This window comes from Monomorium pharaonis, chromosome 11, assembly GCF_013373865.1.
Source record: "Monomorium pharaonis isolate MP-MQ-018 chromosome 11, ASM1337386v2, whole genome shotgun sequence".
Classification (NCBI taxonomy): Eukaryota; Metazoa; Arthropoda; class Insecta; order Hymenoptera; family Formicidae; genus Monomorium; species Monomorium pharaonis.
In genome coordinates this window covers 12,556,854-12,581,882 of record NC_050477.1, presented here as the reverse complement: position 1 = coordinate 12,581,882, position 25,029 = coordinate 12,556,854, and the positions used below count along the sequence as shown (strand labels likewise).

The window sequence follows — 25,029 nt, the reverse complement described above, 5'->3', positions numbered from 1 at the left end:
AAGTATATGAAATTCATGAATTTCACAATTCCACATCTAGTCCATAACTACCTTCTCTCTTCTAAACATAAAACATATAATCTGTATAGACTCACAATTCACATAATCTTGAAATCATATAGCACTATTTTGAATTATTTTATAACCAATTTTTTGTCAAGTTTTTTTTTGTAGAGAGGGCACGATATATATTCGAATTGTATAAATACGAATTTTGTTATTTTATAGCCTTTGTTCAGGATGACAACGACGTTCAATATCTTTTGGATAATATGCCAATATCTATGCATAAGGTTAGTAGTTTTGCTACACGCAATGTTACGCAATTATGTTAACTAAAATATTTACAAAAAAAGGAATACTTAATACAAGACTGTATTAAAATAATCATAAAGTTTTGCATTTGTTTCTTTATGAAGAATAGTGGAAAATAAATTTTAAATCTAATATCTGTCGAATGATTGTTCTTCATTGACCCTAGAGTGCTACTTATATTTTTCTTGTATTAACATTGCTCTGAGTGAAAATTTGTTCACAAAATTAAGAATTAAAAAAAAATTTTTGTTTGTAAATCGCAAGATATTAAAATATATGAACTAACACTATTTCAACTTAAATAAAATCTTATTAAATGTTATTTTATGCTATTAAAATTTTAATATTACAAAAACTTATTATACTTGAATTACTCCATCTGCGTAAAAATTCATTTACAGTAGCACTCTAAGGTTAAAATAGGATGGCATATACAGAGATATTATATTTGTTTTTATTTGTAGGATTTTGCTAATACAGTACATGGAGCTGGGTAAGCATAATACTCATTAAAATCATGGTGAGTGGAAGTAGGAAAGGTATAATTGTTGTAATCTCTCTTTCTGATACTCGTCTTATAGATCTGTACAGAGTATCCTATGTATGTATTATAAAAAACCTCGCAAGCTTCTCCGCATTATCGTCATAGGAAAAAATTTTACAAGCACATATTTTACCTGTAACTAACTATACCATTTTATTTACGATTATTGAAATTATCTGATTGTCATATTCTTGCTTGATTTACGAATCATAACAAGATTCATTGAGTTTGAGTGATTTGCAAAAACCATTAGCAAACTGCAGATAAGATAATTCAAATCCTTTCATATCATATATTCTAAAAAAAGAAATAAAAAAATGTATATTTGTGTGCCTGATTTAAGATAAATGATTTATTGAGATAGTTGCATTAACGTTACATATATTAAAAAAGGTAAAAAAACATTAAATATAAGATACTTGAGTCGAATGAAGCCCACTTAATGTTATTTTTCAAAACTAATTAGGTTAAATTAAGAATTTAATATACACACACACACATATATAGATTTTAATATATATTTTTTAAAAACTATACTTTTTTTTAACGTAGATTAAGTTGAGATTTAACATATATATAGATTTAACATAGAAATTTTTAATACCCTAATAGAGCTAAAAAAAGTAAAATAGATCTGATTTCTTAAATGGGTCCTGATACCTTAACCAGTTCACGGGTGAACCGAAATCGTTTTGCGCAAAAACTGGTGAGAGCTAATAATTATTTTATATGAAAGTTTACTTATTGCATAGGGATACCAAGCTCTATGCAAATCCGTTGAAAATTGGAAGTAATATTCATAGTGTGCATATATGCGGCATTACCAGTGAACTGGTTAATTAAGATATTAGTTAATTATTATGTAGAAATTTGTTTTTGTTAAGTCTACATATAAAACAAATGCAATGTTAAAATCATCTGCTGAATAACATTTCATCGTATTATTTTAACAAAAAAGTGAGATTGTAAATAGCTTTACTAACAGTGTATTAAACCGATTTATTTAAAACTAATTTTTCTCATACACAACAAAACCTTTCCTATTTTCAATTTTCACTACTAGTATTGCATCTAATAATAAAAAAATATACTGATTAATTATTAAACGACATTATTAAATTTCTTATTAGGGATGCTGCATCAGACGAAGATAAAATGGAAGATTCATTCTTTCACATTTCTTTTGAGCCAAGTGTGTTGGACTTTAAAGAAAGGTATTGTTTAACATGATATCTTGATTAAGTAGACATAATAAATTAAATAATTTTGTTAAATTATAATCTTCTGTACAATCCTTTAGACAACTTGGTATCCCTCACCAAGAAACTGTGATCATGTTTAACAAGGATCACAATAAAACTATACATCTTTCTTCGATATCGGGAAATACACGTCATTTCCATTCATCGTTTTTTCAAAACAAAGTGAGTTAGCAAATAGCGTGACAGTAATCTCAGAGCAAGAAATAAAGATTAATTAATATATATCTAACACTAATGCTTTATAGAGTCGATGCTAATTTGTGTAATTTTTAAATATCTAATATTTATATAATATAATTATAATAAAATCTAAATAAGACCAACAAACAATCATTGCAGATCTTAGTGTTAAATAACGTATCTTGTATATAATTTTTATGTACATTTTCTAGTTTTTAAAACTGCACGTTACTTTTAGTCTTGAAATATTATTGAGCATTAATCTACTATGACGGTCATAGCAGATCTTAATGTTCAATAATATTTGCATGTGTGTGTGTAAAATATATTACTTGAAAAGAAATTACGGATATTAAATTATATGTTAAATTAATATCTTTTTTGTTATATTAGGTAATTCCACCATTAGGAAATACAACATTTAATGTTGTGTTTCTTGGTCGAGACGAAGGTGATATTGATACACACCTTTTTATACATACTTCAGATGGGACATTAAAGTATCAGGTAACAAAAATTTATCTTAATTAAGTTTTATTTGTGGAAACTGCAACTATTAACTTATGCTGGAATCGGTAAAGTTCAACACTAGAATGTTTTCGTTCATAATAACTTCCTGAACAAAAACAAATCCTAGTATTAAACTTTACTCAGTTTCTCTCTTTAAAGAGTTAATCTTTCATGTTTAAAGATCGTAATCTCCATTTGAGACATACGTATGCATGCTTTATATCAAAGCTTAATTATTTTTTTGTGTGAGTGTGTGAGTAAAGAGAATAATAAAAGGTATAATAAACGTATAAAATTAAAGGGTATAATAATAAAATGAATTTATTTTAACGTTACATTACAGGATTTTTATATAATCTTAGATTTTTTAAATAAATTATTACTTGTAATTGAATAAAATTCCTGAAGTATTTGAAAATTCTAAAGAAATTGTTTTTTACAAAATTTGAGTAAATACCTTATCATCGGCTTCGACATTAAGTTAACAATTACAGTTTCCATAAACCAAACTATATAATAATAATTCCATATACACGTGCGTGCGTGTGCGCGTGCGTGCGTCTGTGTGTGTGTGTGTGTGTGTGTGTTATATATATTTCATTATTTATAGGTCAAAGGGATAAGTGTCAGTAGTCCTTATAGACTCAGACCTGTAGTCGATGTCAAGTTACCATTAAATGCATCTTTTACACCTCTTATATATATGCACAATCCACATCCAGAAGCTTTACAAGTATGTACATATTAACTACTTGAATACTATATTATTTATAGTATTAAGAATAATAATGGCGAATTCGGTTAGATGCACCAGTGCGCACTGAGTGCGCCCTCGTTTAGTTTTTCTGAATACAGGCCAACAGAATACGAAACACTAAACGAGGGCGCACTGGTGCACCCAACCTAATTCGTTGTAAAAATATTATTTATATGTATATAAATGGATTATATAAATACTAGCCATATTATATAATTTATAATAATCATAATACTTTATAGTAATTACATAATTTTTTTTCTGTCGTGTAAATCAAGGTGATGGAAGTATATAGTAGTGGCGGAGAATTTCAATTAGAATTACCATCGGGCGAGCCGGAAGGCACTCGTGAATTGTGGGAAATTTTACCTTATCAAACGAAGCCTATTATCAGATTAACTTTTAACGCTTATGCAGAAAAGAATCATACAGCATATGTTAGGTGAGTATACATAAAAGTGTATACAGAAAATATAGAAATATATAGAGTGAATACATAGATTGTATTTATGAAATATTACATGTATTTTAACAAGGCTTACTACCAAGTAAAATTGAGAAAATTGGAATTTTTAGAGAATATTTTTTTATTTTTAAAAATCGGATTTTTATGGGATTTTATTGATATTCAAAAGAATTTTTTTTTTTTTTTAATCTTAAATTTAACCTTTTCTGTGTAAACAAAAGTATTTCGAATCTAATTGGTTTCTATGGAAATTTCTTATTAATCTTTGATTAATTTTTGAAAATCAAATTATACTACATTTTATTTTTTTTTTAATGAAATACAAACATTTGTTCTATAAACTATGTTAATGAATTTTTATAGATTTTTTTAATCACTTTAAAAATAAATGACGGATTGGACTCAAAATACCTTTGTATGGATAAAGTACTGGCTTTTTACATTGTATTGTAACATTAATTCTATCTCTGATAAAATTATTTCTTTGATTATTTTTTCTTGATAATGTCGAAAATGTTGACAATCGATTAACAATAAATATATATACATACATTTACGTATATTCTTGCATGACTTACAAGTTTTTATTCTAAAATTATGTTATAATAGAAAATGTTACGTCATACAAATTGTCATTTTGAATTCCATATTTTTTGTAGACTATTCATATGTTGTGAATAGATCGTTATATGCCATTTAGTTCATATTATCAAATGATTAAGAAACATTAAAAGATAAAATAATAGTAGATTGTATAACAGGTGCAGAAAATCGGCTATTCCCTATGAGTGCAAGGAGTGGACTCATGAGCCAAAGGCAAAAATATTTTTTGTTACATGTACGCCGAAAATCATCCTTTTCGTGTCACTTTCATGCGAAAGCGGGTGAATGCAGTTGCCTTCAGTTTATGTATTCACTCCCCGCACTCATGGATAATAACTGACTTGTTACACAATATACTATTTCAAAACTGCAAAAAATTCTCATTCTTACCTTGAATTTTGAATAAAATTTCTCAAAAATCCGAAATTTCTTAGGGAATTTTTTTTACAAATATGAGCTTTGTATTTCAATATATTCAATTAATGTGTGTATTGTAGATTTAAAGTGAATAATACTTCTGAAGTTCTCGTGATAGCAGTTGAAGTAGAAGTCAAAAGTGGAGCTGGTCTTCATTGGGGTGGAAGTTCTGGAATAATTAATTTAGGTATGGGCGGCTCGTTGCAGCCGCCTATTCGCCACCCTATTGCTTTAAAGAATTCCGCAAAGAAAGCAATTAAAGTTGTGGTAAGTTATGTATGCAAAAAATTATCGAAATACTTTCGTGTTGTAGAATCTTAGATTTAGAGAAGAAAAACGATGTTAGTTCCAAGATATTACTAAGCGAAATTTATTTTTCGCAGAATATTATAAATACACCTGTATCAAAAGCATTAAAACTACATTTTGAGCCAGCAATAATTCCAGGAGAAACAGATATACCAATTGCCATTGGAATGCTGGTTTACGATTGTAAGCTGCTACATTACTTAGGCCAGTATTCATAGTCGAATTCTTATACTTAAGATTATCTTACGTACTGTCTTAAGATGTCATCAACCAGTCACAGAACCATATTAGCATCTTAAGACATTAGTTGAGGCAATCTTAAATATAAGACTCGACTATATGACTGTTTCATAGTTGAGTTTTATTTCAAGATTGCCTTAAGTAATGTCTTAGGATGCTAATACATCTCTGTTGTTTGATTGAACATCTTCAGACAGTACTTAAGGAGATCTTAAAACTGTCTGTTTTATGACGTTTTTTATTTTAATTATATTTTTAATTGACTTTATATAGACTTCAAAATCCTTTTACAAAATTGAAGTATTACAAAAATGTAGGGATAAGTGGTCGAGTTTATATAAAGAACAAAATGAGCGCGTTTAGCAGACGGAACGGATCAGTGAGCGCTAAGTAATTCTTTACTATGATTGGTTTCTGCTTCTAAATCCAACGAAGAATTAAAGGCAAGAACCAATCATATTAGAGAATCACTGAGCGCTCACTGATCCGGTCTGTCTGCTGAACGCGCCCAATGATTATTTTTAGTATTGTCGATAATTGCTGTCACTTTACGATAATAATTGCTTAATATATAAAATCTACTATATATATATATATATGTATAAAATAAGACCAAGCACCTTTAGGGATAACACAAACAATATCGTGCAATTGAAACTAAGATTAAAAGTCTAAAAAATATATTTCTTTTAAAAAGCAAATTTTTTATTATAAAATATCTTTGAAATAGTTTTACAGAATTAAATATTCTTTTACACAATCAAAGTTCGTACAAGAATGAAGAGAACAAAAGACGATTTTATGTCAATAACAAAAAACATTTTTAATATTTAAAAATTAACGAAATTTTTTATTATGATATAAAATTGCCTTTTTGCTCTTTTCATTTTTATACGTTGATTGTGTAAAAGAATTTGGAATTTTGTAAAGTCAATTTAAAGATATTTTCTAATAAAAAATGTTGCTAATTAACTTTAGGATCCTCTTAAAATGATCTTAAATATAAGATTTGACTATGAATGTCGGCCTTTGAATACTAGTCATAGTGTAGAAAAATATCTTGCGATTGCGACTAGCATTTAGAATAATTCTATAATAATTTTCTTAGGGAAAACTGGTTTAGACTTACAACATTTTAAAGGCAAATTGATAATAAAAGCAATAGGTCCAGGTGGTTCTAGTCAGAAATTAGCGATTCCCTGGGTAGCCCAAGTGTTGCAGGGTGGATTAGAAGTAAATACATCGATTACGCATTATTGCTCTCCGCAATCCAATCAGGCTCGGAACTTTAGCGTGGTGAATAAATTTAAATTACCGTTAGCTATTACGAATGTCACGATGTGTTCGAACGCGAAATCGCTTTTTACGGTAAGAATCATTATTTCTTTTAACGGACACCGAACATTATTTTAATTTTATTTTTCAACTTATATTTTATCAATTACTTTCTATAAGATGAAACAATCTGTACAATTCTTCCAGATAAAAGATTTTACTCCTAGAGTAATAAAACCTGAACAAAAGGTCAATATATTTTCTTTACAACTTGCCAAAGAAAGAAAAGGTGATAATGTGAAAATGGAATCATCAATATTGATACATTCAAATGTATCGGTGACTGAGGTTCCAGTGTTGAGTTACGATGGTAAATTAAAAAGAGTCATGCCAAACGAAAAAGAGGACGACATGGGAACAATGAATTTTGGTACTGTTGGAAGCGGTACCGAGAATGAAGCGATTTTTGCATTAGAAAATCAGAACCCCGTTAATGTCGAACTACATAGCTGGGGTGTGAATATGCCTGGTGCGGTCTTGGAACTGATGGGGTGCCAAAATGGTCCCGCGGATCTTTTGGATAAGGAATTTCGAAATATAACCGTATGCAGCCATTCTGGAAATGTGAGTAATGAATAATTGCGCAATAACTTTGCATTTTGCAGGGTATTTATTGTTTAAAAAAACCTGAAATTTTCACGGAATTTATTTTTATCTTTGAAAATCATGAATTTTCATGGAATTTTATTGGTACTTTAGTGAAAAATTTGACGAACTTTTGAATTTAATTATTCTTTTTGGTAAAAGTATTTTTGAACATTTTATCTTAATATTACAAAATGTCGAAAAAATCAATTAGCAATAAATATAACGTATACATTAATAAACATTTATATGCATTCTCTTGTAGTTTAAGTTTTTATGAAACAAATTAATAACAATATATCATTTTGAAATGGTGTGTGTTTAGATTATTCCATATTTTTGATGAACTAGATCTGTATAATGAGCACAGATCATACTTAGTTCATATTATTTTTTTTTTTATAGTACTTTTTCAAATTGAATATTTAAAATTTAAGAAAGTTCTCCAATTAAAAAAGAAAGAAAGTTATATGACTTTGTTCATGTATATCTTTTAACAAAAGTTTTTGATCTTATTATCTTTAAAATAATGAATAATGAATAGAATTTAAACAATAAAAACAAATTACTATTTATAATTTGTTATAATATTGAGGTAAATATTAATGTAGGGAAGAATTGTTTATAGTAATGATTTCAACAATCATCATCATATTTTCACTAATATGGCATCATATTAAAAGAAAATTGTATAATTCATAAACATACAACTCTTATATAAAAATATAGTAAAAATTCTATTTTTTTAATTCTAAAATATTTGAATTCATCCATCCATTCTTTCCTATATAGTTTTTCAAAATTCTTATATTTGCAATTAAATTCCTTAAAACTCCATCTGAAATTCTATGCTTTTTTAACAAGTTATATTTTAAGTTTAAAAAAATTAATACAATCAAAAAATTTAAGAAATAAATGCATTTAGAAATACCTATTTATTAATTATAAATTTATTCTCAAAATTTGATCAAATTCTTATATAAAATGATTGAGAATATGAGAACCTCTTTGAATGATTTTCCTCTGCGATTATATGATTAAGAAACATTAAAAGGTATGATAAAATAAATTTATTTCAAAATTTTATTAAAAAATTCTCTAATCTGACTTAGAATTTTTTATAAAATAACAGGAAAATCCAAAAGTTTTTAGGAAATTTTTGTACAAAATTTAATTAAACATCCTGATTGTATTCATTACGTACATTATTAGATTATACGTTATTATATATTATATATTTCTATAAATAGTAAATGGCCCAATTACTGACTCAATTAGTGTCCAAAATACTGGAAATTTGATCTTAAATGTTTTTTGAATATATAAATTATATTACATAATTGTATATATAAATTATTGTATAATTTTACTCGAATTTTTAAGGAGTCTACTTATTATAACATTTTATTAAAAGTAAAACTTTAATCTTTTAATTTAAAAAAAAGCATTTATGATTGAATTTTTAGTAAAGCTTATTTCTTTATTAATAGACCTTATTTCTTCTATTTAATAATTTATTAAATTTTTGTAAATATATATAAATTTTTACTCTAGCAATACATAAAACCAGAGTTTCTGGCAATCTTTAAGATTAAAGTGAAGACACCTATGGTCGAGGAAGACACGATTGTCGGGGATGTTTTCGTGCGAACAACCTACGAGCGATTTACTTTGCCGGTGTATATGCGGGTTGCGCACGGCAAGATTTCCTTAAAGAAGCTTATTTTTACTGATTGCTTCCCTGTGAGTTATAATCTTTTGGGAACTAATATTTAACAAAATATCGTATAACTTTAAGTAATCTTTCAATGCCAAACAGGGATCGATTTGTGTGCAACAAGTGAAAGTACACTCTACGTTCTCAAGACCGATGGAGGTGATGCATATTGTACCCATAAGCAAAGACGATAGGATAAAATACATCCCGTTGGAGGAAGCTACGATGCCTGTCATTTCTAAAGGCGAGAATACTGTTGGCTCGATACAAATTGATTCTTCAGTAACTTGCAAGCAACAGTGTTATCTAGGTTTATCACTGGATACCAACAGTAAGTGATACATCTGTACAGTTATATCTGTTATTTATATCTAATAAGTTATTTATAAATTTAGAATACACCATTGCATATTCTTATTTTTTTAGTTGTATACTATAATTGAAAAATTTTCTAGAAAAATCAAACAATTTCACAAAGTTTAATTTTTGAAAAATAAAAAACTGGACATTAAATCGTTTATTATATAAGTATGATTATTTTTCTCTGGTTACACATAATAAGTATAAGAATAAAGTTTTAAAGATGACTTTAATATTATGAGGATTTATTAAAGATAAAAATAAATTTTTGAATTTATTTAGTTTTTATGAATTTTATATTTACTGCCTATTTTTTGCTTGATTTTTATTGGAACAAAATGGTTCACAATGTTACACTGTTGACTGAAAAAATAATTTGGCTTGTGACTTAAATTAAAAAAAAACCTTGTTTGGTTTTTGTAGGAAATCCTTCAATTATTACATTAATTATATATTAGTTCAGTTGTATAGACGCATTTTATTTACAGCTGGTAATCAGTGGTTGAACACGATGAATCTTCCTTCACACACCCGCGATTCCGATCTGAATCTTTTGAATACGCGACATGTGCGTTTTATTAACTCCACCGCCGATAGTTCGTGGGAGAATGTCACGATGCGTTTGGATACAACTGAAGTTCGCGGTCATAGATTTCATGTGAATATCAAGCCGTACTGGCCGAGTCTGTTGGCCGGCTCAAGTAGCGTAAAAAACAAGAGTGTTCTGATATTTCCGCTGACGCAGCTCGGAAACACGTCGTACCGAGCGATCAAGCTGCACAATCCAAGCGCGAGTCTGTTGGTAGTTCAGCTGGTTATGGATTGGAGTTATCCTCAAGGAGCGCGTCTTTACCATTCTTTGCCAATGAAGTAAATAATCAATTGTAATTTGATTGAAGAGGTTCTCCAGTTTAGAAAAGAGGAGGAAAAGTGATTTTTCATATATATATCTTTTAACACAATAGCTGTTAGTCTTCAAAATAACTAAATAACGAATAAAATTTGAGCAATAAAATAAGTAAAACAATAATTCGTTATTTAAAAAGATTTTCTTTACAATATTGATGTAAAAAAATTGTTTATAATAATGATTTAAATGTAATAACAATCGATATCGTCACATTTTTAATTTGATGTTATATTTAAAAAGAATTATATGCTATACGTCATAAATATTTTTACATAACTTTTACATAAAAATGATATAATAAAATATTTTAATTCAAAATATTCTTTATAAACTTATCATTTTTATGTAAAAATGTTTATGACGTATAGCATATAATTCTTTTTAAATATAACATCAAATTGAAAATGTGACGATATCGCTTGATTTTGCATTATTAAGAATAAATAATAAAAGAAACAATTTTGTCAGAAACAAAGAGATAAATTTGAAATTTAAGTTTCAAAAAAATAGTTATATATATATATATATATATATATATATATATATATATATATAATTAAAAATTTAAATTCTTGTATTTCATACATAAAAACTGGAAAATCTTTCAATAATCGTTTTGCAAAGATTTTTTAGATTTTATTTTGGCGAAAAATTAACAATTGAAATTTTAATATCCACAGATTTAAGCCTGTGTGTACGGAATGTTCATCTACGATTCCAGAGGAATTCAAACTAGAAGAAAATACAGAGGAACGAGAACTATTTGAGAAGCAGTGGGGCGTAACGATAGCGCCACAATCGCTTTCATTCCATTTGAATCCTTCAGAAACGAAAACTGTTCGTGTGGCATATACACCCTTTTCCACTTTGGCGTCAACTGGTTTTTTATATATTAGGCAAGTAAACTGCGAAAGAAAAAGAATAGAATTTAATACAGATCCGTGTATAAAACATGTATTGTTACATGTTTTATTGTTTTTCCAGAAATAATATGACTATTTTAGAAGTCTTACGTTTGAACGGTCGAGGCGCAAGCGCACAATTTAGATTCGGCCATCGCAAGCCGGGATCAACTACGCCTCTATTGTTTGAACTGACGGACAAGCATCTTAAAAATTGTGAACGTATGTACGTTTCCTTATTTTTGCTTTATAATCTCGGAAAAAAGAAAGATATGTATCTTTTACATACTTATATGGCTTAATTTATTGTCCTGTTGTTGAATCCATTGGCGCCGACTTAGAGTGGGGGAGCAGAGCACTTTTGGCCCCTCCAATAAAATTATTGGGAGGGCGACGCCCCCCCAATAATTTTTATCTTTTTGAAAAAGTTTTTTTTTTTTAAGAAATCGTGCGCACAGCTTAAGCCCGTATCAGACTACCAACTAAAAATAAGGAAAATAAGGTTCCTTTCTCGAATATTTGAAATAAACTTTCTCGATTTTGTGCAATGTAAACAAAAATATATGTAAGTATATAAGATATTAAAGCTCGCATACTTATATATGAAGCATACTTATATTTGAAGCTATTTTAGAACCTACGGCATCATTCTTGCGGGCTGTTTGTAAAATGCTAGGGAACTTTCCAACTTTCGATAGAAATGATATAATATAATATGTGAAAGTGTTTTTAACATTTATCTCTCTAGCCTAAAAAAAAAGGCCGTTAGAAATTTTCCTCTTGCCCCCCCAAAAAGTTTTCCAAGTCGGCGCCACTGATTGAATCTATAAAGAGCGTCTTAAATCAATGTTTTCTTGCATCACGCATATCGTTCATTTTTTACAATGACAATTAAAAAAGAACGTTTTATTTCTTATTTACAAAAAAAAAGAATTCTGATGAGAATTCAATGAATAGAGAGCTAATGATACTTTTGCTCTCCTGCACTTAGTATGTCAAATTCTTTATATTGAAGTCACATTTAAAAATGATATAAAATGGAATAATTCAAAATATTTACTGAAAAATTTTGATTTTTGAATTATGTCATTGTTGTAATAAAGTTTATTATCGAGAAAAATTGAAAAAATCTCGAATTTTCAGAAAATTTATCTTTTATCTTTGAAAATCACAGATTTTCATGAGTGTTTATTGATATAAAAAACAAATTTTTTAAACTTAAATTTCAAATTTATCTCTTTGTTTCTGACAAAATTGTTTTTTTGATTATTTATTCTTAATAATGCAAAATCAATTAGCAATAATTATTGCATGCACATCCATGTACATTTTCATGTAATTTATGTAATTCGATTTTTTATTTTAAAAAATTTAGTACTACACATTATTTCTAAAGTACCATTGTGTATTTAATCATATTTCGAATTTTCTACTTCCAGTGAACTAAATTCGTGTATTTTTTATAAACAAATTGTTATATATATTTAATTCTTTTTTATTTTGTTACATGTGCGTCGAAAGTGGTCCTATTCATAACCGCCGCAAAGTTATCGATTGTGCATGGACAGTCTTCTCGCACAAGTAACTTATTCCTCCACTGATGAAGTGCAGAAAAGTCATGCAGGAATCATTTCTGCACGACTATTCCTACACACTTAATCGTTCTTTCACACCTTGCCCTTTATTTCCCACACTCGCATTGTACCACAGGCACATCATCTTGACGCGCATATGGTAATTCTCACAGACATTACCGACATTTCATTGCCATCTCGCGACACGCATATGTAATTCTCGACGCTTCGTCGCTTTCGCGAACCTAACCTAACCTAACCTTGGCTAACAAGTCATACTCGACGATCACACTTCGACGCACAGGTAACAAAAAATATTGTATGTAAAGGCCATCACACAATGCCAGGCAACAAGCAATAGGAATAGGAAATAAAGGAAAAGAGAGAGAGAAGAAGATTCTTTCTCTTTCTCTCTTTCATTATTTCTGTTCCTATTGCCTATTGCCTGGCATTGTGTTTAGGCCCTTACATGTGCGAATTGGCTATTCCTTCGGCTTGTACATACATTTCCCGAAGGAAATAACCGACCTTCCGCACTTTAATACAATATACTATTTTAGTATTTTTAAATTTAATATTCAAAACTTAAGTGGCTTTTTTTCACAATTGTTTAATTACATAACATTAAAAGATGTAATAAAATAAACTTCTAAGATGCATTAAAAGGTTCTGCAATTTTACTTGAAGTTTTGAACAAAATTTCTGAAAAATTCAAGAATTTTTAGGGAATTCTTTTTACAAAATTAAATTAAGGAGATGCTGGAGTCGTCTGTCTTACTGATTAAACATTATTTTTAATTAGACCTATTTTTTACTGATTTTATAGAATTAAAAATCCTTCTCCAGAATTAAAAAGTATAGACAATAACAAATAGTGGCCAACTACAATTTCATGTAAAAAACGAAAAAAATTTAGAAAATTATACTTTTGTGCAATCGTCTTGTGACTTTTATCTGCAGCACTAAGTTATAAAAACGTACAAAATAACTGTTAAGCACCGTTGTCACACAGGAAAAAATGATAATAATATGCTTTCAGAAATGAGCTAAAAACTTTGGTATAAGAGAATAATGTAATTGAAAATTTCATGTATGTGTGAGCGCGAATTCGGAAAAAGTCGATAAGTAGAGTAATATGAAAAAAATTTTTTCGTTGCGATATATAAAATCCAATTCACGGATTGATATTAATATGTGTATTTTAACTCTGGAAAAGAATTTCCAAATCTATAAAAGAAATATACGAAATCTCATTAATAATGTGCACGAATGACTCTACATTATCGACTCGATCAAGTTTGAGGGGCAGTTCCCACCCCCCCCCGCGCGCACGCGCACACACACACACACACACACACACATTAGCGATATTTTCTCGATAAATTTAATTATGTTGTAATTTTTAAAAGGAAGAGATTTTCCTAATAACGCTTTCCTTTCTTAGGAGATCGCAGCAAGCTCGTCACAACCATCACTGTAAAGCGATCTTTTACGGCTAGGAATACAGGTGAACTGCCGATTGAGATTTACGGTTTCTATATCAATGACTGGCACTGCGAGGGCTATGGCTTCAAGGTGCTCGATTGCACGCCCTTTAGGCTGAGCCCGAACGCCACGAAGAGAATCGAGATAGCGTTTACGCCGGACTTCACACTGTCGCGCGTGGAACGAAAACTGCTGGTGATGACAAGCATGGGACCGGACGCCGGTGAGAATGTCGAAAACGGCATAGTGACGCTTAATCTGTTAGCGACTCTCCCGGCGCACTCATTGAACTTGTGCGCGTCAGTACTTGCGAGACCACCGTGGGAGAGTGTGGTACAGAAGGCTGCCTTGATCCTCTCGTCAGTGCTGATGCTGTGCGTCGCCGTGGTCTCATTCCTCGAAGCGGATCGAATACTGCGAGAAGGCCTGGCCAACTACTCGAAGGAGAATCCAGTGCAACCGCCACTGGATCTGAGGTTACTGTCGCATACGATCTCATCACACAATACGACCCAGAGCAACGGCGGTAGCGGCAATTATATTGTTAGTAAAAATGAGAAAACCGCGATGAATGAAAATGAGAAAAGCAAGACAAGAAAGGACGAGGCATTTCCCGATTGGTCATTAATGAATGTGAAAAAATGCAAGGACAAGGATGCACAAAAGGGATTAAAAATCCCGGACTGGTCCGCCGAGGAGGAACGTAAATTCAAATTGGATACCGAGTCCAAGGATGTGCTGTCCTTCAAGCGATGCGAGGACTCGTGTAATGTAGATAACATTAATGCCGCAAATGCGACAAACACATTATACGTATCAAAGAAGAAAAATAATAAGAAGCAGAACGCTCAAGAGATTCAATTGGACAATTGCATGACAAGTGATACGATCACGGATGTTCAATTGAGTCAAGAGAAGAAATATATTGTCAATGCAGTTACGAAGTCAAGTCCGACATCGAACAGGAAGGGAAAAACGCAATCGACACAGTCGAGTGTCAAGGAAGAATCAAAGTTGAATGATCACGAGGCTCAAATCGACGCGGCGGTAAACAATAATAATCGGACTAACAAGTCTGACAATAAGCGCAATAAACACATGAGTAGCAATGGAAATAATAATAGTAATCACGTTTTATTGAAAAAGTTCGAACCAGTGAGTACTCAAAAAACCATTCAACTTTCGGAAGAGGAAACTTCATCTACAACAACGGAGAGTTCAACTCACGAGGAGACATCGGCATCGTGTAAAGTAAGTCTTTATGTTGAAAAATATAAATACTTTCAAAAGATGTATATATTATATCTATATATATGTATAATAAAATATACATAATATATAATAAAAAGATAAATAATTTTAATTTAATTATATGGTAATTATGCACAATAAGGGCGTCACAGATTTCAATGACCTTGATATATGTTGTCAAGGTCGTTATTCTGAATAACTTTTCCCTATACATGTTATTGCCGCTCGGCCTTAGTTTCTGAGTTATACACACTTATTAACAATAACTTATTAACAAAAAAAGTTTAATAAATACGATACGACAAACGCTGTGGCCACACACACACACACACACACATACGCGCGCGCGCGAGGGGAATAAGGGGAGGCGAAAGCTCGCTCTCCTGCACCCATCCTATCGGTAGAAGTGCCCTGGATAGAAAAGTGCGCAAAAGTATATATAAACAATCCAATTATATGGTATAGAGAACTCCACTTCTCCTTCTGCATCCCCTTCCCATAATTTTTCCTAACTCTAACCCAACCAATTTTATGTTGCTATTTGATTAATGTGAAAACATTGGAAACGAACAGCATGGATCTTGTTTGGCGTGGAAAGTCGCAAACCCATGTGATACTGTACAAGTGTACTGTACTGTACTGTAAGACCTATAAAGCAAGATCTATCCTATTTGACTAAAGTTTCATAAATACAATACATAATATCAGTGCTTTACATAAAGTAAACGACGTCCACGCTTGTACAGTATCACATGGGTTTGCGACTTTCCATGTCAAACAAGATCCACGCTGTTCGTTTCCAATGTTTTTGCATTAAACAAATAGTGACATAAAATTGGTTGAGTTAGAGTTAGGAAAAATTACGGGGAGGGGAAGGGTGCAGAGGGAGGAATGGAGCCCCTCTCCCGCCCACGCATTCTCTATACCATATAACTTCTCGACTTTTCACAAATTTCATTCCATATTAATCAGAAAACAATGGTACATTTTAAAATTTTTTTTACCCCTTTTTTACACCTGCCCCCTACTTACAGAGCAAAGCAAAGGGATTAAGCCTTTCCTCCTTTTCACCCCACGTTTTCTGCACCCTACTCTCCTCTGTTTCAAAACTAATGAAATCGAAGTAAGAAATTTTAAAAAATTTTGTGTATAACTCGGAAAGGCCGAGCGGCGGTAACATGTATAGGGAAAAGTTCTTCAGAATAATGACCCTGACAACATATATCAAGGTCATTGAAATCGGTGAGGTCGCCCTTATTGTGCATAATTACCAATTTTATTTTAATCGTATGATTGTACTTTATTTTTCGAAGCTCTTACATACTGAAGTAATTATGTCAAGGATTTAATGGATAATAAATATAATTTATAAATTATAGATATTGAAAAGTTGACCAAAAAATGGCTACAAATTTTTTTGTTTATAATGAAACTTGTTCCAAAATAAAGATATTAATTATTAATTATATGAACAGATAAGTTTTTTCTAGACATTTATAAAAAGATTTTCTTTCGCAAATTATTCTTAGAATTTTGATCAACCATGCGGAAAACAAGAAAAGCTGCAAAGAAAGCCGATATCTAAGAAAAGCAAACCTCAGTCTATTCCTCCTGTGCCATGCGTAGATTATAAGGACAACTATGAAGGCGACTGTGATGACGATGAATATGATAAAGAGAAACAGAATAATCCAAATAGATGGAAAACAAACACTACTAGATCCAGCACAAAGCATCATATTCATATCTCACGTACCGTCGAGTCATCTTTTAAGTTATCACGTCAAAATAAAAATCCACCGCGAAAGGAGAAAACGGTGCAGAAACGTCGCGTAGCTGACAAAATACATGTTAAATGTATGTATTACTCATATACGGCATATCATTAAAATTAAAGAAAAAAAAAGTTACAGAATATTTTAAGTGAAATTTTTGAATCTTTTTTAAAAATTGATGATACATTAAAAATTATTTTAAATTATTGTTGTATATATTAATTATTTTTTCTTCAATTTATAAATGTTATTTGTATCTACAATATACAGGGTGTTTCAGATTAACCGGAGGAGCCGGCATGTACGTATTCCTCATGAAAAACTGAGTCGAAAATGTCAGTAGCAAAATCTTGAGGGATCATTAGTTTTCAAATGGTAAGCCTTTGAAACCTTCCAACCACAGGCCGTGAAGCTCGTGCTGTCAGGCGCGACGCAACTAAGCGGCCGGCTAGTCGCTTTGACGAGTATCGCTAAACGGTACCGAACGAATATAAATCTGTGAAATCTCTATTAATATTTGTTGCTGTATTCTTAAATCGAGTCCAATTTAATTGACAAAAAATAATATCAATTGTAAATTCGATAAAACGCCATTTATATCAATAAAAATTATGTGTTTCTGAAATACGTTTTATGTATAAATAAATTAATAAATAAAATCAATATTAATTAAATTATTTAATCAAATAATATTAAAAACATCAGTCGACAACATTTCCAAAACTTTTTTTCAAAAAGTTCTGTCACAAACAGTATTAAAAAACATTTACTTTTGAAATTCGCATTTGATGTAAATAAATATTTCATATTTAGGAAATGAAATGAACGAAATTCCGAATTATGATATAAGAGGAAAAGGAAGTAATACTGTGAAGGCATCGACGTAAGTAAATAATAAGTATTATTATTACAAATTACATTTTGAATAATATTTTAAGTTTAAAAGTTTAATATTTTTCTAAAATATTATTCAAAATGTAATTTGTAATAATAATACTTATTATTTACTTACGTCGATGCCTTCACAGTATTACTTCCTTTTCCTCTTATATCATAATTCGGAATTTCGTTCATTTCATTTCCTAAATATGAAATATTTATTTACATCAAATGCGAATTTCAAAAGTAAATGTTTTTTAATACTGTTTGTGACAGAACTTTTTGAAAAAAAGTTTTGGAAATGTTGTCGACTGATGTTTTTAATATTATTTGATTAAATAATTTAATTAATATTGATTTTATTTATTAATTTATTTATACATAAAACGTATTTCAGAAACACATAATTTTTATTGATATAAATGGCGTTTTATCGAATTTACAATTGATATTATTTTTTGTCAATTAAATTGGACTCGATTTAAGAATACAGCAACAAATATTAATAGAGATTTCACAGATTTATATTCGTTCGGTACCGTTTAGCGATACTCGTCAAAGCGACTAGCCGGCCGCTTAGTTGCGTCGCGCCTGACAGCGCGAGCTTCACGGCCTGTGGTTGGAAGGTTTCAAAGGCTTACCATTTGAAAACTAATGATCCCTCAAGATTTTGCTACTGACATTTTCGACTCAGTTTTTCATGAGGAATACGTACCGGCTCCTCCGGTTAATCTGGAACACCCTGTATAATAGCATTTAATAACATATAAAAATATTACATAAATCTCTTACCACATAAAAAATTCATTTTTACTTGTTGTTATAGCCCCTTCTGTAAACGGAAATGTAAGTCAAAAAGATGATGTAACGCGCATTAGCGAAACAATGCCCACTCCCTTACCACCTCCACCTTCCTGCTGGGGCGAGAACAGGGCCAAGTTCAGCGACGTCGTGGCGCGAAGTCCAGAGATCGTTTCGCTGTTTTCCAATTTAAATCACGTGAATAAAAGTCAGACAAGTACGTCTATGGTATTCAATACCGATGTCAAAGACGTTCAATATGCTAAGCCACAATCGACACAAGAATTGCCACAAACGCCAAAGAAGTACAGTTTAATGTCCCCAAATTCGGCCCCTTTTTGTAGTACGACCGCGAACAAAAACAAATCGCTCGATTCGGAGCCTATGACTTTGCAGCCTGATTCGCAACATTCGAACAGTTATTTCATCAATACTTTCACAGAACATTCAGTAAGTCTTACAGTTTGAATTACCTTTATCTTTTCGAATACCACATTCTCAATTGTTAAATTATGTTATTAGCAGTTTGAACGCGAACTGGTGCCGTATGATGATCTTCCAGAAACTGACGAACCTTTAGTAGAATTGGAGAACCCCGAAGAAGACACACGGTGCCAATTATGGGAAAATACTAGTCCTATGATAAATTTATTGTCGGAGAATACGAACGGATTTCAACTGGAATCGCCGAAAACGCCGGAGAAGCCTGTTTTGTCCGACTTAAAAGGTATATTAATCTATCCATTTAGGGATATAGGACTTCTTATTATTAACTATTTACATTAAAATAGAAATCATTTATTTAAAGAGATTCTCCATTTTTTTACATAATATAAAAAGTCGCTCAAACTTTGAGAATAAATTAATAATTAATATGCAGGCATTTATAAATTTTAAAAAATTTGACGGATTAGTTTTTTGTAATAAATATCTTTTAAAATATTATTAAGCATCTCTTATGGAAAAGAGTTTTAAATAATCACAAACAATGAATAAAATTTTGAAATAGAATAAAGTTTTCAACAAATTATCGTTTTATTACTTAATTTTTTCATTATTGTGAAAATAATAATGCTAAAAAATTCCTGTGTTAAAAAATATATATAAATGAAAAGTTACACGATTCTCCTCCACTTCTTTAAGCTTGAGAACTTCCTTAATGTTCGTTGTCAAGTTACAAGATCAAAAGATTTTTACACAATTTTGATATGTGCTTATAGATAACTGGACGGTTGATACGAACTGGGAACCATTACACACGAGGACAGCGGTCGGAGAGGAACGAAGTGGCGTATGGGGAATTAATACAGGAGGGGTGTGGGCTGCAGCACCCTGGGGCGCGGCTGCACCTCCCATGATACCGCAAACATTACAGTCCGAAACGGACACACAAGTATGTGACAACAAATATAAAAAGAAATCTTGGTTTTTATGTAATTATTTTCAATTATTGTTCCAGGAAAGATCGGGATTCGATCCGTTCCGCTCACTCAGCACAATATGGACGCCATCATCAACGGAAACGTGGAGGACGAAGCACGAGGATTAATGACTTGGAATTTCGAAGGTTTTATCTTGTGATATTTTACATTTGTTTCGCGATTTTTTTTTGGATAAAAAAATGACGGTTTTAACGGCAGCAAAGTAATTGCTGCCGTTACCACGATAATGGATTTGAAGTCACGAAAATTGTTATATTTTGTTGCTACTACGCTATGCGTACTTTGTGATATAATTGTTACTATTATGTTGTACGATAGTAACGCAAGTGAATAGTTTCTCAAACGAATTATTTTCATACAGTCTCTTAAACCAAAATCTAGATGTTACTTCTTATTTTCTATTTCATTATTTAAAGTAACTTATACTTTAAATTATTTATAAACAAATCCAGACAACAGGTCCAAAATCGAGATGTAAGATTAATATATTTGAGCTATATTTCAAAATTATATCTACACAGGTTATTTATATAAAAAAAGGATTGTTTATAATATTTACATGAATCATTTACATATCATGTAGACAATACAACAGTGTGATTTATTATAAATTCGATAATACACAAAAAAAACTAATTAAGTTTTGAGATTGTTAATCTATCTCTTTAATATTGAGAATAAGAATATTCAGAGAATTTACTTTTAATATCTTAATAACTATGAGACAACATAAACATAAAAAAATTTTTATATTTTTAGTAAAGTTTAATAAAATTATAATAACATTCTTTAATGTTATTTTATGATTTTAAGAATAAATTTTAAAGAAAAATTATCTACGTATGTATAAAACAAAAAAATTAAAAAATTACAGTGAATGACACACACACAAATCCAAATAATCAACCCTGCAGATTTTAAACAGAATATACATGGAAAATATTCTCTAAAAAACCGATTACATATTCAATATTTAGTTTTCTTTTAGTTTTTCTTCTTTTAAGTAATGATTCTTTCCAAAGAATATTTTCTGGTAATAATATTTTAAAATACTCAGCATTTATTTGAAACAAATAATATTTATTTACCTATAAAAAATATATACTTAAATAAATATTGCTTATTTCAAATTTTTATAAATTCATATATTCACAAATTTATATTATAAATTCATTATAAGCACCAAATTTGTTCAAAATATGTTCTACTAATTTAATATTTCAAAAATATTAAGTTAAAGTGAAAATTTGATTTATTATTCTGACTTTTCTTCGATACAATTTTTATAATATTCTTCAAAAAAATATAAATTATTTTTTTAGTATATGCTAATTAGTTTTTCTAAAATTTGTGATAAGTATATATTTTATATACATTTTAAGAGAGTTATCTCAAGAAAAGATAATCATTACTTACTGGAAGAAAACAGTAAAGTGATTATTTTTCTTTTTAGCAATATTTTTCTGTGTATCATTTTCTGATTTCAGAAAGTTCTTTACAAAATTATTAATAAGTTAACATATTAACAAATTTCACAGTCTGTAATATCTGATAATATTGACAAATTGTCATCAAGAATATAACAAAGCCTGTTGACAAATTATACCAGCAGATTGGCAACAGAAGCTTACTTTTTAAAAATATTTTACGTCTCGATTTTTTTCTTTGTGTTGTCTAGGAAGGTGTTTTGTGCAAGATAATTGAATGTATATGTGTGTATATATATAATTTTTTTGCTACAAAGAGTGAACGTGATTAATTACAATGAAATGGAAACAATACATATGGAATTACAAAATTGATATAAAAAGAAATGAAAAAGGACATACAGTTTCATGTTGTAATCGCAGCACACATTAATTTAGAGGAACAACTATACATTGCTTAATACGAAAATTTATAATTTGTTCCTTGACACACACAATACACCTCTTCTCTTCTCTTACAATATTGTTCGTGTATGTATAATACAAGGAAAAAGAAAGAAAGAGAAAAAACTATCATAATACATATTCGCGAGTTTCCGATTTTGATATTAATCGTGAGTGATAATTAAGTTATTTGAGATGAGTGAGAACTGTGATTTTTTATAGTCTCGACTTGTAGAAAATATCTTCAAGTAAATTTTCAAGAGACGAGTTTACAAGGTTGCGCCGTATATACAAAATACGAGATGAAAGAAATGTATACCTATTCTTCAAGACTGGTAATCGTTGTGTTTTAATAAAAAAGTCACAAAAGAAAAGCACAATGTTTTGTATTCGGGAGAGTAAAAACTTTTCTTTACGGATGACACAGTTCAATAAAAAATGATTTTTTTTAATCAAAATACAAATTATTTCCTATAATTTTTTGGATGCTAAATATGAATTTGGTTTTTAAATTACTGTATCGCGATTTTGAAAAATTTGCAATTAAATTTGTAAAAAAGGCTATTTTCATTTTTACTTTGTCATATTATAATATATAATATATGACGTGCTGAAGTTTTATTGTAATAAAAAAACAAGTATGTTGTTAAGATTTTTGAAGCCGGTTGTTCCAACTTCTTGATAAATTTACCTACCAAGTAAGCATGTGTCTATCTGCACTTTTTTCTAAATAATTAAAGACATACATATTTACCTGATACATAAATTTACTAAGAAGTTGGATCAACCAGCCCTTAGACCCGTTTTTGCAGATTAATTTTAATCTCGATTTAATTTACTCTTTATCTTTTTCTAACTTTTGAACTAGAATAGGGTAAGGGTAAGTTAAACTAAGATTAAAGCTAATTTACATTGGTAGAAACGGACCTTAGTTTGCAAAGAAAATTTTTGACATCTGCTATACTTAATAAAATATTTATGATTACATACGAGGTATTTATGTAAAAAAATTCTTACATACAGTTTTTTGCTCAAATTCAAATAAAATTTAATTTTCCTGTTATACCAGAGAGAAACCTGAGAGCAGTCATAGCGTCGTTTTAGGTGTTTTCATCCATATGCCTCTATGTGCATAAAATGTGCACATTGAACTATGTAATCAAATATCTACGAATCCTGTATAGGCAATGTGCATGACTTTTTGGGTCTTTTCTATGCTTTGTCCACGTTTATTTGGTTCTGTTTCATGCTATACCTGTAAATTTTACAATTATATGCATTCATATTTTAAATCTGTTTTATGCAAATGTGCATAATCGTGTTCTATAAATGTGCAATACTGACACTGTACAGATATAGCATGGAACAGAACTAATATTTTATCTCGCATCAGTCATCACGTTTATCACATATCACTTTGTTTCACATATACATGATATAAATTCAAATAATTGATTTGATGAAAATTCACTCACCGATTGCTGTCGCTGCTCTTGCTGCTGATGCTGCTGCTGCTGCTACTGCTACATTCCTTTTCCTGTTTTGATTCTGAAAATGTGATAAATATTATTCCTAAACTCAAACACAAAAGCAGGTAAAGAAATATATCACTTGAAAAAGTAGTATATTTAATACCGAGTCACTCCATGGATGCCACTTTCTGCTGACATCACCTGCTATTCTCGAACCGCACATTAATAACGATTGCCTGATTTTTTCTTTATTCGGCAAACCCGATATTACGGATAATATATCACACGAGTAAAACGTAAACCGCGCGCGAGAAGTTCACTTGGCGCAACCGTTACGTTTGAAAAAATACGTGAAAAGTACGGCTCGTCTGATTGGCGGCGAATCAAAAAAGAAAATATGGCAGAAAAGTGATATGATGCGTGATGTCACAAAACGAAACCCGAAAAAAGCGCCAAGAATCGTTTGAATGCGCACATCGAGGCACACTGAACAAAAGTAAAGCAATTCACTCCCCGAGTTTTGTATCTCTGATTGCGCGACGACTAGTAAAATTTCATTATTGGCACGATCGACATTCTACCGAACGAATTGTGTGCCCTCCTCAAGTGAATACGCGCACACGAAACTTTACCCGGAACGAAAATCAACATGTCACGAAAGTGGCGTGACGTCACATAATTTCGTGAAAACGCAGACTGAGGAAAGCGGTGAGAAAACCGTTTGAATGAAAATTACGCGCCGAGATACAACGCACGGAGACAAATTCGTTTCGAGAATTTTCTATTTCGTATATTCGTGACGACTAGTAGCACTTCACTTAATTGGCACTCGCGATATTCTACCGAACGTATCCCCTTCGAATAAACACTTTGCTCGAATGCACACGCGAACACTTCACTCGAAACCGAAGGCAAACGCACGATGCCGCGCTTTACAAATAAATACGACCTAACGTTACATACGATCTCACATGGCTCGCGTGTCGTTTGCTAGCGCGACGGCACTCTAAATACAACACCGTACCTGCGCACAATGAATTCTGAACACGCGAGACACGCACGGAGTC

General features: G+C 30.5%; 1 protein-coding gene and 1 long non-coding RNA gene across 4 annotated transcripts in view; one reads left to right on the top strand and one right to left on the bottom strand.

The window, feature by feature from the left end:
* LOC105838096 (transmembrane protein 131) overlaps positions 1 to 22,864 on the top strand; it is a 25,452-nt gene extending 2,588 nt beyond the window's left edge. Inside the window, exons 2-23 of one of the 3 annotated variants that reach the window (XM_036293486.1) lie at positions 229 to 293; positions 780 to 808; positions 1,990 to 2,073; positions 2,160 to 2,283; positions 2,695 to 2,808; positions 3,422 to 3,544; positions 3,847 to 4,010; positions 5,135 to 5,321; positions 5,438 to 5,546; positions 6,712 to 6,899; positions 7,086 to 7,502; positions 9,078 to 9,266; positions 9,343 to 9,571; positions 10,089 to 10,470; positions 11,191 to 11,406; positions 11,495 to 11,634; positions 14,431 to 15,722; positions 17,252 to 17,579; positions 19,203 to 19,627; positions 19,700 to 19,904; positions 20,398 to 20,570; positions 20,637 to 22,864. In XM_036293486.1, coding sequence (XP_036149379.1) covers positions 229 to 293; positions 780 to 808; positions 1,990 to 2,073; positions 2,160 to 2,283; positions 2,695 to 2,808; positions 3,422 to 3,544; positions 3,847 to 4,010; positions 5,135 to 5,321; positions 5,438 to 5,546; positions 6,712 to 6,899; positions 7,086 to 7,502; positions 9,078 to 9,266; positions 9,343 to 9,571; positions 10,089 to 10,470; positions 11,191 to 11,406; positions 11,495 to 11,634; positions 14,431 to 15,722; positions 17,252 to 17,579; positions 19,203 to 19,627; positions 19,700 to 19,904; positions 20,398 to 20,570; positions 20,637 to 20,726 — 5,273 coding nt within the window. In that variant the 3' untranslated portion in view covers positions 20,727 to 22,864. Of the gene's footprint in view, positions 1 to 228; positions 294 to 779; positions 809 to 1,989; positions 2,074 to 2,159; positions 2,284 to 2,694; positions 2,809 to 3,421; positions 3,545 to 3,846; positions 4,011 to 5,134; positions 5,322 to 5,437; positions 5,547 to 6,711; positions 6,972 to 7,085; positions 7,503 to 9,077; positions 9,267 to 9,342; positions 9,572 to 10,088; positions 10,471 to 11,190; positions 11,407 to 11,494; positions 11,635 to 14,430; positions 15,723 to 17,251; positions 17,580 to 19,202; positions 19,628 to 19,699; positions 19,905 to 20,397; positions 20,571 to 20,636 lie in introns of all 3 variants that reach the window. The other 2 variants (XM_036293485.1, XM_036293484.1) reach the window with 2 other exon arrangements.
* On the bottom strand, positions 22,284 to 25,029 carry LOC118647834. Its single transcript, XR_004964968.1, has 2 exons — positions 24,126 to 25,029; positions 22,284 to 24,038 (listed from the first exon to the last, which is right to left on the bottom strand). It is a non-coding gene; the product is annotated as an uncharacterized LOC118647834 (long non-coding RNA).